At 38.4% G+C, this 18,236-nt stretch overlaps 1 protein-coding gene across 1 annotated transcript in view; it reads right to left on the reverse strand.

The window, feature by feature from the left end:
• CCDC90B (coiled-coil domain containing 90B) overlaps nt 1–17,889 on the reverse strand; it is a 37,393-nt gene extending 19,504 nt beyond the window's left edge. Inside the window, exons 1-3 of the mRNA XM_059411927.1 lie at nt 17,363–17,889; nt 10,996–11,115; nt 9,733–9,836 (exon numbers count right to left, since the gene is read on the reverse strand). Coding sequence (XP_059267910.1) covers nt 9,733–9,836; nt 10,996–11,115; nt 17,363–17,462 — 324 coding nt within the window. The 5' untranslated portion in view covers nt 17,463–17,889. The remainder of the gene's footprint in view (nt 1–9,732; nt 9,837–10,995; nt 11,116–17,362) is intronic.
• Between the last annotated feature and the right edge of the window lie 347 nt (nt 17,890–18,236).

The raw sequence follows: 18,236 nt of genomic DNA on the forward strand, positions 1-18,236 counted from the left end.
AGGTGGCTCAGTGGGTTAAGCCGCTGCCTTCGGCTCAGGTCATGATCTCAGGGTCCTGGGATCGAGTCCCACATCGGGCTCTCTGCTCAGCAGGGAGTCTGCTTCCTTCTCTCTCTCTCTGCCTGCCTCTCAGTGTACTTGTAATTTCTCTCTGTCAAATAAATAAATAAAATCTTTAAAAAAAAAAAATGAAAGAGGGTAAGCAACAACTGACACCACAGAAATACAAAAGATCAGAACAGAATACGTGACCTCGTGGCGCAATGGTAGCGCGTCTAATTCCAGAACAGAATACTACAAAGTTACATGCCAGCAAAATGGCCAACCTACAAGAAATACATAAATTTCTAGAAATACATAAACTGTCAAAACTGAATCACAAAGAAACAGAAAATCTGAAGAGACCCATTATTAGTAACAAAATTGAACTGATGATCAAAACTCCCCAACAAACAAAAGTCCAGGACCAGATAGAGTCACAGGTGAATTCTATCAAACATTTAAGCAAGAGTTTAACACCAGTTCTCCTCAAAATATTCCAAAAAATATTCCAAAAAAAAAAAAAAAAAAAAAAGAGTAAGCTTCCAAATCCATTCTATGAGGCCAGCATTACCCTCATACCAAAACCAGTCAAAAACACTACAAAAAAAGGAAACAGGCCCGTATCATGATGAACACAGATGCAAAGTTCTCAAAAAATATTGGCAAACTGAATTCAACAATACAGCAGGAAGATCATTTACCACGATTAAGTTTAATTTATTCCTGGGATGCAAGGATGGCTCAGTAGTCACAAACCGGTCAATGTGGTACATCTCATTAATAAGAGGAAGGATAAAAACCACATCATCCTAATAGATGCAAAGAAAGGCATTTGACAAATTATATTATCTACCCATGATAAAAACTCTCAACAAAGTGGGTGTAGAGGGAGCACACCTCAACATAATAAAAGCCATATTTGACAGCTAACGTCATACACAATGGTAAATAATGGAGAGCTTTTCCTCGAAGATCAGGAAAAAATGAAGATGTCCACTCTTACCAGTTCCATTCAACACAGTACTGGAAGCCCTAGCCACAGCTATCAGGCAACAAAAAGAAAAGGCAGAGAAGTGCTGAAGAAGAAGTACAACTGTCACTCTCTGTAGATGAAACTATACAAAGAAAATCCTAAACTACACCCAGAAAATCCTAAGCCCTAAACAACGCCAAAAAACCTTTACTAGGAATAATAAGTGAATTCAGTAGAGTTGCAAGACAGAAAATTATTACCCAGAAATCAGGTGCATTTCTATACACTAGTAACAAAGTGGCAGAGAAATAATTCCATTTACAATTGCACCAAAAAGAATAAAATGCCTAGGACTAAACCAAGGAGTTAATAAATCCAACTGCATCTTTCACAGAACTGGAATAAATAATTGTAAAATTGTACAGAATGACAAAGAACTTCAAATAGCGGTAGCAATTTTGAGAATGAACAAAGCTGGAGGTGTCACAATTCCAGATTTCAAGATATACTATTAAGCTACTGTGATAAAAACAACCTGGTACTGGCACAAAAACAGACACACAGATAACACAAGAGAGTAGAAAGCCCCAAAATAAGCCCATCCTTATATGGTAAATTTTTAAAGAAATATTTTAAAGATTTTATTTATTTGACAGAGAGATCTCACAAGTAGGCAGAGAGGCAGGCGGGGGTGTGGGAAGCAGGATTCCCACTGAGCAGAAAGCCTGATGTGGGGTTCGATCCCAGGACCCCAAGATCATGACCCGAGCGGAAGGACGAGGCTTTAACCCGCTGAGCCACCCACGCTTATGTGATAAATTAATCTATAACAAAGAATGGCCAAAATATACAATGAAGGAAAAAACAATCTGGTTAGGAATTTCTGGACCAGTGTCAATGAGTCTGCCACATGGGCACACTCCATGCCCCAAAGGAAAGATGATGCTCTCTGCCTAAGACTCTCTGCTTTTCCCCTAAGCAACAATTTTTCTTTTGCTAGTAACTTTCTTGCCTTACCCGCCTATAAAAACCTTTCACTTTGTACAACTCCTCAGAGCCACATTGTACTTGCCAAATGAGCTGTTGTCGGATTTATGAATCATTTAATAAAGCTAAGTCGATCTTTAAATCTGCTTGGTTGAGGAGTGCCTGGCTGTCTCAGTTGGTAGAATATGTAACTCCTAATCTTGGGGTCATGAGTTCAAGCCTCACATTGGGCACAGAGCTTACTTTAAAAAATTAAATAAAATAAAATTACTGGTTTGAATTTTTGCTATTTAGCCATTTGGTGGGCAGTGAGGGAAAGCAAAGCAAACTTCTGGCAGCATTCAAGGAGAATGAGAAACAGAGACATGGTACCCACAAACCCTTTGAGTTCAGTGTTTCCTGCTGTTTCTGAGGGCTGTGGTAATTTCCTCTTGTTTTTGACCTCTATGTGCTCTCTCTCTCTCCCTGTTTTGTGTTTTTCCATTCAGCTCCTGACCTAATTGGCTTTCCTTTACAGGGCAGGTCAGCTTGAAATGGCAGATGGTTATGCTGGAGCCCAGTTGAGCCAGCAGAAGGGTCTTCTAGGAGCCAAGGCCTTCAGACAACAATTCCCCGTGTGGAAAACCCCAGCTAGGTTCTATGTGAATTGCTGATGGTATACACAGGGCCTTGTGGCCAGGTCAGAGTACTTCTAGTATGTTCAGGTGCAACGTTTTCTTGTTTTATGTAAATAAAGGCTCTTGCTAGCACGTATCTAGAAGGCCAAAGAGCCACAAAAATTGTTGGACAGAAGTCGAGCATTTAGAGGCTGTTAGACTGTTTGCCACCTCAAGAAGATATCATACAAAAAATAATAGCTTCGGATAATGGCTGACTTTTTCTAAGATTTAATGAAGTTTTTGTAAGTAATTTAAATATAATTAAGAACAAGTAAATAAAAGTTTTAGATAACCTTTTTAAAGAGTCTCCCCAATTCTTTTTGGTAGTGTAAAATCTTAAAGTTTTAAGTTAAATGATGAGTTAAATTCATTAAATATCTAGATCATTTCCAAATACGACAAAATACTAAACCATTAATTATTAAACACTGGATAGAACTAGGGTGTAGAAAAAATAATTATAAAAGGTTTATGAAAAAGGAATTAAAAAATATATTTTATTTATTTATTTGACAAAGAGAGAGATCACAAGTAGGCAGAGAAGTAGGCAGAGAGAGAGGAGGAAGCAGGCTCCCTGCTGAGCAGAGAGCCCTATGTAGGGCTTGATCCCAGGACGCTGAGATCATGACCTGATCCGAAGGCAGAGGCTTAAGCCACTGAGCCATCCAGACATCCCAAAAAAGGAATCACTAAAAAGGAATTTTAATGTGTAGTCAAACTGCTTAAGATTAACATAAATTTATTAAAAAAATAACTTTCAATATGAAAAGTTAGCTGGTGCGAGATTGGAATTTAGCTTTCTATTAAAGGGACAACGTTTTCTTGGACTTTTGGTCTTTTTTTTAAGACTGTCAAAGTTCCTTTCTCTTCTAAATCTTAAATTTCCTAATGATCTGTTATCTTACTCATGCGAGTGCTTTAGAATCTTTTTTGACATTTTTGGGGCACCTGAATGGCTCAGTTAAGTATCTGACTCTTGATCTCAGGTCATGATGTCAGGGCTGTGGAATCAGCCCTATGTCCGGCTCTGTGCTCAGCATGGAGTCTGCTTGTAGAGTCTCTTTCCTTCTGCCCCTCTCCCCACGCTTGCATGCTCACTCGCTCTCTCTCCAAAATAAATAATTTTTAAAAATCTTTTTTGATATTTTTGACAAACTTTTCCAAATCAAATTCTAAATGAAGTCTTTTTGACCTGGCATATTCCAAAGGATTTGTTGAACTAATCAGGCTTATTTGACATGCAAATTACATGGAAAGCATTGTCAAATAAATAATATGAAGCCTTCTTTATACTGTATTTGTAAAATTGTGGTACATGTAGACAATGTCCATTCTGCTTCTGCAAAATTGGCACCTCACTGCCAGACTTTTGCGCTCCTAACGTCCTTGTAACATGGTGACAGTGTACTCCTAAATCAGAAAAATTAAAATGGGTAAGCAATGGTTATAAACTGAATAAAGAGTCAGGCATATGGGGAGGCTTAAGACAGAGGCTTGGTTCTTCCTGGCTCCCTGACAAATTCCATCTTCTATTTTTTGCATACCTTCACCCATGGTAGTACATTTAGATGACTCAAATTAGAAATAGGTACTGGCATGAAGACTTGTGGAAAACTACAAGAACTACCAGCAGGGTCTGACCTGTCTGGTCCACAATCACTGGAAAAATTGTTTTTGTTTGTTCTCAGACACCTCAGATCTCCTTTTGGACCTTCTGAATACCAGCAGCCAGACTTCTGTGGCCACTTAGTATGGGCTATCAATGTTCTTGTTCTTGTATGTGTGTTTTCTGGATGAGTTAAAGCCTTTCCCTGCTGCAAGGCTCATACCCTCAAAGTAAAAACAAAACATAACTTAAAAAAAATGTATTTCTCACTTAGGGTATACTTTCCTCTACCTCCAATGATCAAGGCACTCACTTTGTGGACAGACATCATGGGCGCCTCAGAAAAAACCTTACAAGCTTCTTGGAATTCTTTTAGTATACAACCTTCTGCTGATTCCCTGTTGTCTTATGCTGGTATGACCAAGTTACAGTAAATCTCTCTGTAATGTCTTATGGTCAAGCCTATCATTAGCAGGTTTAAGAAGTCTTCCTGGATCCCAATTCAAAAGAACATGTCAGTCACAGTTTAGAACCTAGTGACAGGGTATCATAACAGGTAACATAAGAGAGGAAGATAGCCTTTGAGTCCTGTGGACAGGGACCAAGTGCTCCTGACTACTGACAATGCTGCAAAACTAAAAGATGCTAGAGACTCTAAATGTAATTTATGAGGAAGATAAGTATCTGACATCCTTTCCTTTACACTGGTATTGGCCAGCAAAAATAACGCCTTCATCTGTATCTCCTAATACAGTTGCTAAAGGGGTGGTAACCTCTTCAGTTTGGGCTAAGAAAAAAAAAATCTGTGTCCCTAATTTTTCATAAGTAAAATTACATTTCATTGGTCAATTCCCACTCTTGAATTAAAAAAAGACCTACCACTGGGGAGCCTGGGTGGCTCATCTGGTTAAGCATTTTTTTTTAAATTTTTTAAAAAATGGATTTATTTGCGATTGGGTTATGTACATTGGGGAGGGTATGTGCTATGGTAAGTACTGTGAAGTGTGTAAACCTGACGATTCACAGACCTGTACCCCTGGGGCTAATAATACATTATATGTTAATAAAAGATTTAAAAGATTTAAAAAATGTATTTATTTATTTGTATTTATTTATTTGTTCACTGGTGGCTCCAGTGAACAGAAGTCCAGGATCAGATGGCTTCACAGATGAATTCTACCAAATATGAGAAGGCGAGTTAATACTACTCTTCTCAAACTATTCCAAAAAATAAAAGAGGAAGGAAAACTTCCAAATTCATTCTATGAGGCCAGCACTACCCTGATATTAAAAGTAAAGACACCACAAAGAGAATTATAGGCCAGTATCTCCAATGAACACAGATACAAAAATCTTCAACAAAAATACTAGCAGGGCACCTGGGAGGCTCGGTGGGTTAAAGCCTCTGCCTTCGGCTCGGGTCATGACTCAGGATTGAGCCCCGCATTGGGCTCTCTGCTCAGCAGGGAGCCTGCTCCCCTTCCTCTCTCTCTGCCTGCCTCTCTGCCTACTTGTGATCTCTGTCGAGTAAATAAATAAAATCTTAAAAAAAAAAAAAACACTAGAAAAATGAATCCAATAACATATTAAAAAATCATTTACTACCATTATTTCTGGGATACAGGATGGTCCAATATTTTCATATCAATCAATGAGATAACCTCACAATAACAGAAAGGATAAAAATCATATTATCCTTTTGATACAGAAAAAGCACAAAGCACAAAGACAAAGTACAACACCCATTCATGATAAAAAACTTCAACAAAGCAGGTCTAGAGAAAACATAACCTCAACATAATAAAGACCTTTATGAAAAACCCACAGCCAACATCATAATCAGGGGGGAAAAAGAGCATTTTCTGTAAGGTGAAGAAAAAACGATGTCCACTCTCACCACTTTTATTCAATATAGTCCTAGCTACAGCAATCAAGACAACAAAAAGGAATAAAAGGCATGCAAATTGTTAAGGAAAAAGGAAACCTTTCACTATCCGTAGATAACATACCATATATATATACACACACACACACACTATATGTACTAGTACTAGTATACATATATATATACTATATGTACTATCTATATAGATATCTATCTATCTATATATATAGAAAACCCTAAACCACTAAAACTGATAAATGAATTTAGTAAAGTTGTAGGATAAAAAAATCAATGTACAAAAACCTGTTGTATTTCCATACACTAATAATGAAACAGGAGAAAGAGAAATGAAGAAAATAGTCCCATTTACAGTTGTACCAAATATAATAAAGTACCTAAGAATAAACTTAACCAAGGAAGTAAAAGACCTGTACTCTGAAAACTCTAAAACACTGATGAAAGAAATTCAAGACAACACACAGAAATGCAAAGATAGGGGCGCCTGGGTGTCTCCGTTGGTTAAGCATCTGCCTAGGCTCAGGTCATGATCCCAGGGTTCTGGGATGGAGTTCTGCACTGGGGTCCCTTCTCACCAAGGACTCTGCTTTTCCCTCTCCCTCTGCCACTCCCCCAGCTCATCATGCTCCTTCCCCAGCTCACTCTTTTATTTTATATAAAAATAAAATCTTGAAAAAAAAAAAAAAAAGAAACGCAGAGATATTCCATGGTCATGAATTGGAAGAATAAATATTGTTAAAATGTTTATACTACCCACAGCAATCTATACGTTTAATGCAACTCCTATCCAATAGCGTTTTGCACAGTACTAGGACAAACCAAAAATTTGCATGGAATGACAAAAGACCTTGAATTGTCAAAGCAATCTTGAAAAAAACAAAACAAAACTGGAGGTACACAATTCCAGATTTCAAGTTATATTAACAAAGCTGCAGTAATCAAAGCAGTATGGTAGTGGCACAAAAATAGAACAGAAAGCCAGAAATAAACCCACAATTACATGGTCAACTAATCTTCGATAAAGCAGGAGACAATATGCAATGGGAAAAAGACAGCCTCTTCAACAAAGGGTGCTGGGAAAACCAGACAGCTACATGCAAAAGAATGAAAATGGACCACTTTCTTACACCATACCAAAAACAAACTCAAAATGGATTAAACACTTAATAGACCTCAAACTATAAAGTCCTAGAAGAGAGCACAAGCAGTAACTTCTGACACTGGCAGTAGCAACATTTTTAAAATAAGTCTTCTAAGGCAAGGGAAATAGAAATAAAAATAAACTATTGGGATTATATCAAAGTAAAAAGCTTCTGCACCGCAAACAGTCAACAAAACTAAAAGACAACATGCTGAATAGGAGAAGATATCTGCAAATGACATGTCCAATAAAGAGTTAGTATGCAAAATATATAAGAACTTAGACAGCTGAACAGCCCCCAAAACCAAATAATCCAATTAAGACATAGGCAGAAAACATGACAGACATATCTCCAGGGAAGATATGCAGATGGCCACCAGGCACATGAAAAGATGACTAATCAACATCATTTATCATCAGGAAAATGCAAATCAAAAGACAATGAGATATCACCTCATACCTGTTGTAAATAGTTAAAATCAAGAAACAACAAATGTTGGTGCGCATGTGAAGAAAAAAGGAACATTTCCGCAGTGTTGGTAGAATGCAGACTGGTGCATCCATGATGGAAAACAGTATGGAGGTCCTCAAAAAATGAAAAATAGAACTACCCTATGAACCAGTAATCACACTACTGAGTATTTAACCCCCAAAATACAAAAATACTTACTCAAAGGGATACATGTGCCATTATGTTTATTGCAGTATTATTTATAATAGCCAAATTACAGAAGCAGCCAAAGTGTCCATCAATTGATGAATGGATAAAGATGATGTGGTGATATATAAAGATACACACACACACACACACACACACGAAGATTATTCAGCCATAAAAAAGAATGAAATCTTGCCATTGATAGCAACATGGAGGTAGAGCACAATGCTAAGTGAAATATGTTAGAGAAAGAAAAACACTACATAATTTCATTTATATGTAGAATCTAAAAAAACAAACAAAAAGGCAGAAACAGACTTGTAAATACAGAAAACCAGTCTTTGCTAGAGGGGGGTGGTAGTGGAGTGATGGGTGAAATAGAAATAAAATAAGGGAATAAAATAAATAAATAAAATAAGGGAAATAGAAATAAAAATAAACTATTGGGATTATATCAAAGTAAAAAGCTTTTGCACTGCAGTCAACAAAACTAAAAGACAACATACTGAATAGGAGAAGATATCTGCAAATGACATGTCCAATAAAGAGATAGTATGCAAAATATATAAGAAAAGAGAATTAAGAGGTATAAACTTCCAGTTATAAAATAAATAAATCCTAGAATAGTCAATAACATTCATTGTAAAAACATTGTAAAACATTGTAAAAACATTGGAAAACATCGTATAGTGACAGTGACTACAAATATCATGGGTTAGCACTCAGTAATGTAGAGAATTGTCAAATCACTACTTTGTCCACTTGAAACTAATACAACATTGTATATCAGTCATATTATAGAAATACTATTATAGAAATAGTATTTCTGCAAATTTTAAACCATACTTTTAACAGCACATCATCTGGGAAAGGAGGAATAAAAAAGGAAGACAAATCTTAATTCCTAAGTAAAAATATCTGTCAACTCCAAAGGGGTGAGGATATATATAAAATATATATCTTTTATGTAAATACAAAATTATAGGAAGAAAACAAATTCTTAAACACAGTGAATTCATGAATTATTATGAATTTTATGAATTATTCTACAGTTAAGCTCATTTAGCTTATTCTACGCTTTATATAAAATTATTGCTTTTTCTCCATAGCACCACAGTGACAGCTCTCAAAAATTACTCAACGTGATTCACTCTTCAGTGGCAAAGTAGAATAATTCTACCTACTTTTCAAGACTGTCAGAGGAATTACATAAAATAATACATGAGAAATCCACAGTTCTGGGCATCTCTCATCCTAAATTCTTAGTAAACAGCATTATTTGACCTTAAGGATTTATGTATCCAAATTAAAGCATATTAACAAAATTGTTCCCAGCCATATTTATGTCCCTTCCAGCTTTTTAAGTTTGTGAAGATTAACCAGAACACACATGACTACAGTAAAATGTTTTTATCTTTTAAGTTGGCTTTTGTACTGTGGTAGGTTTTCTATGGGGAAAAAGTTATTTCACAATCTACCATCACCACTTCATATAATTCAAATAATATATCATTTTCTCACATAACAAAACATTTGACAAAATCTCATTCTCTGTGCTACCATAATTTTATTATGACTCTTCTAACTCTGCAATCTCTTTAGATACTGACTTCACCAAAGAGTTTTGCTTCCTGTTCTCTGGTTCCCTTGTAGAGTATAAGGAAGATGTAGGTATGTTCAGGAGGTGGGTGGGTAGTCAGAGATGCAGTATAAAAAAGACTGTCCAATGAAACTGTCAGAAATGATAATAATGAAATTATTACCTGTTGAGTTCGAGTAACCATTTCCTTGTAGATACTATCTAGGCTGATATTTGATAAAGTGGTTAATGCTGATACAATTGTTTCTGCTTGTGCTTTGTCAAATCCTGTAAACAGCAAATATGTATTTATGTTTTTGTAAAAATGTTTATCTTTATCAACCTGAACAGCTAGAATAACTTTCCTCATCAAATTATTGTTAAAAAAAGGTTACAATTAAAAATTTCAGAGTAGGTTATTCTCCAATAGCACTCTATAATTTTAATTCCCACTGATCCATTTTCTTACACCTCCATCAACACTGGATATTGCTAGTGGTTTTGATTTTATAATTGGCATTAAAAAGTGAAATGGCACTGCATTATTTATCCTTAAATTTGCATTTCTTTAGTCAAGTAACTTTACATATATTTATTGCCTATTTATCTTTTCTGTGAGCTATTTATAGCTTTTGCCCATTTTTCTATAAAGTTACTGTAATTTTTTTATTGATTCATATGAACTCTTCGTATATTAAAGCAATAGGTTCATTGTCATATATGTTCCTAATATTTCTAACTTTGTGAATGATACCTTTAGATATACAGATTTAAGTATTTCAGTAATCACATTGGTCAGTCTTTTCTGCTTTTGAGTTTTAGGTCTTGCTTCCTCAGTCTCAAAGTCTTAAAATATTCTATATTCTAGCATTTTTAATAGCTTTTCTCTCATTTTTTTATATTTGACTTTTAATCAATCTGTAATTTATTTTTCAATGAGAGTATCTAATGTTTTTTCAAACATCTAGCCATATAATCTATCAATTTACTAAATAGCCCTTCCTTTCCCTAATTTATAATACCTTCTTTATTGTTTGCTAAAAATGTCTACATGTATCTGAATGCCATTCTATTAATTCTATTCCTGTACTATCACATAATTTAAATTACTGTTTCGGTATCTGGTAATCGTTTGTCTTCTTTTTTGCTGTTCTTAAATAGTCCTTGCACTTCCATGAGAACTTTAGTATCAGCCTAGAAACTAGTTTTTCTTTTCTACATAATTGAAATCATACTACACATGTAATTTTTTGTTTTTCCCCCACTTAATCTGAGTATTTCTATCAGTAAATATTCCTCAACACTTTTTTTTGACTGTAGAATATTCCACTGTATGGATGGCGCTTGTATTTAAAATGACTCTTAATTGTTCATAATAATGATACTGTCTTCACTAGGTAATTTACTGTGACTGTTAACATTCTTTCAAGAGGTACCCGTTTCTTACCATGAGTTTCCAAATCCTGAACCAGTGCATGGGTATCAAAAGTTAATTTCCTTTGTTCTAAAGGAGTTATGTCCACTCGCCTCATATCATATCCTTCCTTGGTTGTGGTGGTGAAGAAATCTGAAAAAGAAGACAGGTGTCTTCCTTGTAGTAACCAACACAAGCATGACATTTTAGCTTCTAAGGCATTTCTTCTATTTAGCACACAGTTCCAGCTCCTAGGAATCCTATAATTTCAAGGAAGAAAACTGAGTCTTCTGAGTGGCCCTCTCTTTCATCTGAAAAGTTTCTATTCTATATTCTATTCTATAATGGCGACCACTGCAAAAATATTTCCTTTCCTCCTTTTAATATTCAGATATATTTTGTCAGGAGTCAGTCGAAAGTTGTAACATAATATACATCAAAATCTTTAGGGGTGGGGCACCTGGGCGGCTCACTCGGTTAAGCATTTGCCTTTGGCTCAGGACATGATCCCAGGGTCCTGGGATCAAGACCCATATCAGACTCCCTGCTCAGCGGGGAGTCTGCTTATTCCTCTCCCTCTTTCCCCCCTGATTGTTCTCTCTCTCTCTCTCAAATAAATAATTAAAAAAAAAAAAAAGCTTTAGGGGTGCCTGGGTGGCTCAGTCATTAGGCGTTTGCCTTTGGCTTAAGCTGTGATCCCACGGTCCTGGGACTGAGCCTCAAGCCGGGCTCCCTGCTCTGTGGGAAGCCTGGTTCTCCCTCTCTGACTTCCCCTGCTTGTGTTTCCTCTGTAGCTGACTCTCTGTCAAATAAAATCTAAAAAAAAGGGCAAGCTTTGGATATTACTGCCAAGTCTCTCATTACTGGAAGAGTAGAAACCACCCAACTCTCCTAGGGGCCAAGAAGTCTTTTATAGAGCTCCAGTAATTATTTATACCTACATCACCATATAAAGTAGCTTTCTGTATGCCCACTCTCTTACATACCCATTTTATTTCCATCACAGTTCTCAGCTCTAACCTGAAACTGTCTGGTTTGTTCCTCTGAACCAAAATGTAAGTTCCATGAAACTATGAGTTTTTTATCACTGTACCTTCAGTACCTAGAACGGTGCTTGGCAGATAACGGAGTCACAATATTTTACTGCTGAATCAACCGATAAATTTGATTTTAAATCCTAGGGTATATACTACTATCAACACAAAGGCCCTAGCAAATTTCTCATTTTTGTGATAAATTGTCCCACTTCAATAAATTCCCATTTTTTAACCTAGACAGAGTATGGTCCTTTTCCATATATTACTGATGAATTTCATTAAAAGGTATTCTTCAGAACTTTGTGTACATATAACTTCATTACTATTATTATGTATTAAATAAAATAACAGCTAATTATTGTAACTATTAATTGAATAGTAGGTACTATACTAGATTTTTTTTTTAGATTTTATTTGAGAAAGTTATTTGAGAAAACGAGCAAGAGAGAGCCTGACACAGGGCTTGATCCCAGGACTCTAGAATCATGACTTGGGCTGAAGACAGATGCTTAAAACAGATTGAGCCACCCAGGCACTCCATATACCAGATATTTTAGATCTTATGAATGCAAGGTGGTATTACCTACAGTTTTACAAAAGAAATGACCTAGAGTCATTGGCATAATCAGAATTAAGACTCAAGTCTTCTGACTCCAAAGCTCATGCTCTTTCTGTCACCCTATGCTTTTTTTTTTTTTTATCCTAAATCACTTTATTTATCTAAATACTTAAAAGACATAACTGCAACCTCAGGTATTACTTTTCTGCTAGGTGATGTAGGGAAAATGTCATTCTTTCCTATGTATTTTTTCACCTGAATGCCAGGCACAGGGCATGATGTGCAAAACCAGACATAACTGATGTCTTTGCTGACTTTGTGGACTAGTAGGCAGGAAAGAGATATTTAAAAATAGCATTTGAGTATAAACTCTAAATTCAATGATAAAAAAGTAATGGCCAGTTCTTTATATTTATTTCATTCAAATACTCAGATAAAAAAGGAATCGGATGTAAAGGTGGATCAATTTTGCGCACATAGACATACACATTAGTACAGTGGACAGCAACCTTTTTGGCTGAGTGCCATCTAGAAGAGTTAAGCAATGTCCCTCTGCATCAACATTAGATTTGAAGAAGAGAAAAGAAAAAAAATGAGGGAAAAAGAGGGGCAGATTTCAGTAATATTTCTAATAGCAATTGTATTAGGAATGATTAGTACCCAGTTACGCAACCTTGATTAGAAGTTTAGTATTTCATTTGGGGTTTACTGCAGGGAAGGGGAGATTATATGTATACACACACACACACACACACACGTACATGAATGAATGGCACGATACTGCTTTCACGCCTGTTATTTATCCTTAAAATTCTCATGTTATGGATGAGAAAAACAGGTTCAGAAATGCTAAGTAACTGCCTGAGATCTTATGGTCTCAGAGCGAGGCAGATGACTGCACAATTCCTCTTTCTTCCATGAAGGGAAGCTTCCCACTGATACGAGAGAGACCAAATAAATATCTAACACTGCTGCAAATCTCTGCAGGATATCTCTGCAGAGATTACAGCTGCAATCTCATGTCCCACTGTGCTCAATTTGGCCCTCTGCTCTCAAGGACTCAATTCTTTAATTCCCTTAATAATTTAAGAATGTTCTCCTTTTCTCTGCCTGCTCATATTTATCCTTCAGTGTTCAGTTCAAATGTCTCCTCCACCAGAAAGCCTGCCCAGACTCTTTACGGCCAGGTGTTTTCTTGTTAGGGTTTTCCACAGGATCCTAGAAAGTTACTTTGCCATACCTCAAAATTTACACATTTATATGATTATTAACTGTTTACTTTTCCCACTAGGCCAGGGATCAGGTTAGCAAACCACAGCCTGAAGGCCACCACCTCCTATTGTTCTAAACAGTTTTACTGCAACACAACCATGCTCATTCACTTATGAATGAAAAACACGAGAATTATCTGAATATAAACTCTAAGTTCAAATGATAAAAAAGAAACAGCCAGTCCTTTTTACACCTATGGGTGTTTTCATGTTACCAATACAAGAAGAGTATTAAGTGACTATATGGTCCACAATGCCTACGTAATGCCTACAATGCTCCTTGTAGAAAAACTCTTGACTACCACCGCATTAGATTACAAGGTCCCTATCAGCAGGAACCACACCTGTTGTTGCTCATCATGGAATCCCCAATGCCTAATACAACTCTGCGTGCTCAGCAGACATTTGCTGATTAACAGAAACTGTATTAGGTGTTGTGGATACAATGGTTTTAAATCATGTGCTATCAAGATATATCCATAATGGAATAGAGAGGAGAGACATTTGGTCCTTGATGAGAATAAAGGGTTAAAAATGGCTATCTGGATGAAATCTTACCATCTGCAGCAATGTGGATGGAACTAGAGGATATTATGCTAAGTCAAGTCTATCAGAGAAAGGCAATTATCATATGATTTCACTCATATGGAATTTAAGAAACAAAACAGAGTGATAGGGGAAGGGAAGGGAAAATGTAAAATAAACAAAATCAGAGAGGAAGACAAACTGTAAGAGACTCTTAACTAGAGGAAACAAACTGAGGGTTGCGGGATGGGAGGAAGTTGGGAGGATGGGGTAACTGGGTGGTGGGCATTAAGGAGGACACGTGACACAATGAGCACTGGGTGTTATAAGCAACTGATGAATCACTGAACTCTACTGTGAACTAACAGAACACCATATGTTAACTGAATTTAAATAAATTTTTTAAAAAATGGCTAGTTATAAAAGATTGACAGTAAATCTTAAAGAGTTACAGTAAACCTTACAAGTAAACCTTAAAGAGGGGTTAGCCAGGCAGGAGGAACAGGATAAGCAAAATTCACAAAGGCATGAGCTGTCTTTGCTATTTCTACCTTGGGTTCTATTTACTATGGGGCTGAGGAGAAACAGAGAAGGATCTGTGGAACATTCATTCCTTAGGTGTACTCAAACAGTTATGTAATCTTTGGCTAAGTCCCAATCACCCTAAGAACTAGGTGCTGACACCTTCCCTTGCAGTAGGACTTTAGAGAGCACTCTTTGGAGGGAATAAGGAAATGGAAAAGCTTTGATACCACAGCAGGGCTTCACAAGTACTTCAACTCATAAGCACCCCCACCCCCTGCCTCCAAAAGCACTTTTAAGAATAAAGTCTTTGCAAGCATATTAATAGGTAGAAGAGAGGAAGTAGCCGGATTCATCGTTCTTAGCTCAAGATGGGATAACAGGTCCTTGAAACCTTAAAAGTTCCCAGAACTTATACGATTGTACAAAACCCCAAACCCCTCCTTTCATATCTATCTTGTAGTTTTCTTAAAGAAACACTCCGTTTAAAGACTTAACCAGCATCACAAAGCTGTTAACCTGTGTATCTTGGATTAGCAATCTGGCCTACCTTGAACCAAGATGCCTCTTTACCAGGAAAGGCCAGATTTTACTTGACATTAACACACGTAAAATCCTGCCTCACTAATTCTAAGCTACAAGTTTTATATCAACTTCTGCTAACTTCAGAGAATACTTCAGTGACATAGCTGGTTATTAATATACATTTCTATACACTGGTCTGTTGGCAGGCACTTTGCTAGATACATCAGAATTACCAAAATTAAGTAACACAGATATCCCTGGGCTCCACCCTGGACGACCAACTCCATAGTTCTGCAGTGGAGGTTAATTATGTACTTTTACAAAGTATCCGCAGGGTTTCTCTTCCGCTACATTTGGGAACCAGTAATGAACTAGGAATCCAGCACTATTAAAACTTAGACAAACTGCATCACCTTCCCATCTCTTCTATTATTTACCTTTAAAAAAGATACTGAACTAAATAACTGAGATCCTTCCACAGGTCGAGGTCAAGGTTTTTAAATTCCTTCATTACTGACATTATTAGTCAAGTTTAAACTACACAGTAAGTATTCAATTAATATTTGAGTACACAAATCCTATTAGGTATAACAGGCCACTTAAGATTTCTCCAAGAAAGATTTAAGTAGGGTAACTCAACAAATGTTAAAAGACATCACTGTTTACTTATTAAGTATTTTCTAGTACTTCAAAAGTTCATTCTCCGAAACTGTTCAATATTCTTTGTTTACATATTCAAATGAAAACACACACTCTCTCAAAATTTACAAAGATTGAAAATGGGATGATTCCCCAAGGTTCAAAATACGCTATCTCCTTTTTCAAAACTCCATCATCATGCCTAAGTCAACTCAACACCTAAATACGTAAGCAAATACCTGGTGACAGACACTGGGAGTTCAACAGCAGCCTTACAGATGGGGGAATCAACAACTGCAATCTTTTTTTTTTTTAAGATTTTATTTATTTATTTGACAGAGAGAGATCACAAGTAGGCAGAGAGGCAGGCAGAGAGAGAGAGAGGAGGAAGCGGGCTCTCTGCTCGGCAGAGAGCCCGATGCGGGACTCGATCCCAGGACCCTGAGATCATGACCTGAGCCGAAGGCAGCGGCCTAACCCACTGAGCCACCCAGGCACCCGACAACTGCAATCTTACTGTGAAAGTGAAGCAACTGGCAGAATGGCACAAAGTACAGTGGGCACCGGGCGGCTCATTTCCCACGGCACTGAAGATTGAAGACGGTGAACAGAGAACGCTAAGGTCAGTACAAAGTGCCTGTTCTGTAGACAGCCTTACAGAGTTTTTAAAAATGTGAGGGGAGATTCTGGAATCATCTTTCAGCATAAAGTCTGACGTCCTTCAGGACACAATGCTAACGAGGGAGCCGACAAATCCAACACTTGCAGGTTCCAGCATTCGCGTTTTGTTTGGCTTTGCATGGCTCCTCTGTGACCGCAGAGTACTAGAAATTACAGCGAAAACAAAGCTGGCCTGACCTGAAATGTATGCTGTGGTCTACCAAACACGCGGGCTTTAGACAGCACCCAAAAAAACACAGCCTAAGTTTGAAGAGGCCACGAAAGAAGCCAGAACTCTCAGACGCGACTGATCTTGACTGGTCTCGCAGAGGGCGGGGATTGACAGCCTCGTCAGACCGTAAGAAGGAAACCGAGCCTGAGAAAGAAGCCGGGGGCGGGGGAGGGGAAGAACTCCAGTGGCGGAGCCAGGGGGGAACCCAGGCTCTCCGACGCGCACTCTCAGGAGAAGGCGGTGCTCTCCGGGGTCCCTCGCCCTTCCCGCCCCAGTGCTAGCCCGGGAGACCCTGCGGCGGGGTCGCCCGCACCTGGCGGGGTTGGGAGGGGCGTGGCACCGTGGCCTAGGGCGCTCCCGAGGAGGTAGGAACCACCGGCTATCTCCCCACAGAATACTCAGGCATCGGTGACAAGCTGCCTCGTCTCACCTCTCCGCAGGGCCGGCGAAAAAACCCCGCCGAGGCTCGAAAACCGGCGGCCCTCATTGCCCTCAGAACACAGGAGCCGCCGAGCACAGCGACTCCACATTTCCGGTTTTCAGCGGGCGGGAGGAGGTGAAAGGGTGCGGGGGGAGGGGGTGCTGAATCACGCTCAGGCTTTCGGGCAAGGTAGTTCTGGCACCGTGAGGATGCTGGGTAGTGTAGTTTTTCGCCTGCCCCACGGGACACCACCAGCGGAGCCTCCAGTCGCGGTCCCGCAGAGATGGGCCTCTTCACAGATGGACCCAGAGCTCACGAGCATGGTTCACAGTGGCTCCTGCTCTTCGCACCGTCCCTTCCCAACCAGCGCACGACGTTACCGCCCTAAGAAAGCGGGACGGTGTTTGAGACCTTCCAATTCCCGTTTCCTAGCAGTGAGGTACAGCTCAACAGCAGAGGTTCCCCGGGAAAGCCAGCGGCCATTACTCGAGAGGGAGTCACATCCTACCGCCGGGCAAGCTGGGACTTGAAATCCTCGTCCGCTGAGCATTCCGGGAGATCGCGCAGGAACCTGGGATATGTAGTCGAACGAGGCCTTCATTCGTGTTGCTTCATGGCCTACTGCTTCGCCCTCTTGTGTGTAGGAGGACGAACTTCAGTTGGTTTAGTCCCGGTCTGGAGGGAAACAATTTCTCTTTCCAGAGTGGACTTGATTTTCACCACTTAAGCCCTTTGAGACCTGTTACTTCAGACTTTGTTCCACAAAGTAAAAATCCTGAAAATAACAACACACAGTAGTTGTGGGGTTCAAATATGCTCATATATTCTTTGTGAATTCTAAAGTGGTCCCAATAGTTAGGTTTTAGTGGTTTAATTATTCTCA

The sequence above is a fragment of the Mustela nigripes genome, chromosome 1 (assembly GCF_022355385.1).
Source record: "Mustela nigripes isolate SB6536 chromosome 1, MUSNIG.SB6536, whole genome shotgun sequence".
Taxonomy (NCBI): domain Eukaryota; kingdom Metazoa; phylum Chordata; class Mammalia; order Carnivora; family Mustelidae; genus Mustela; species Mustela nigripes.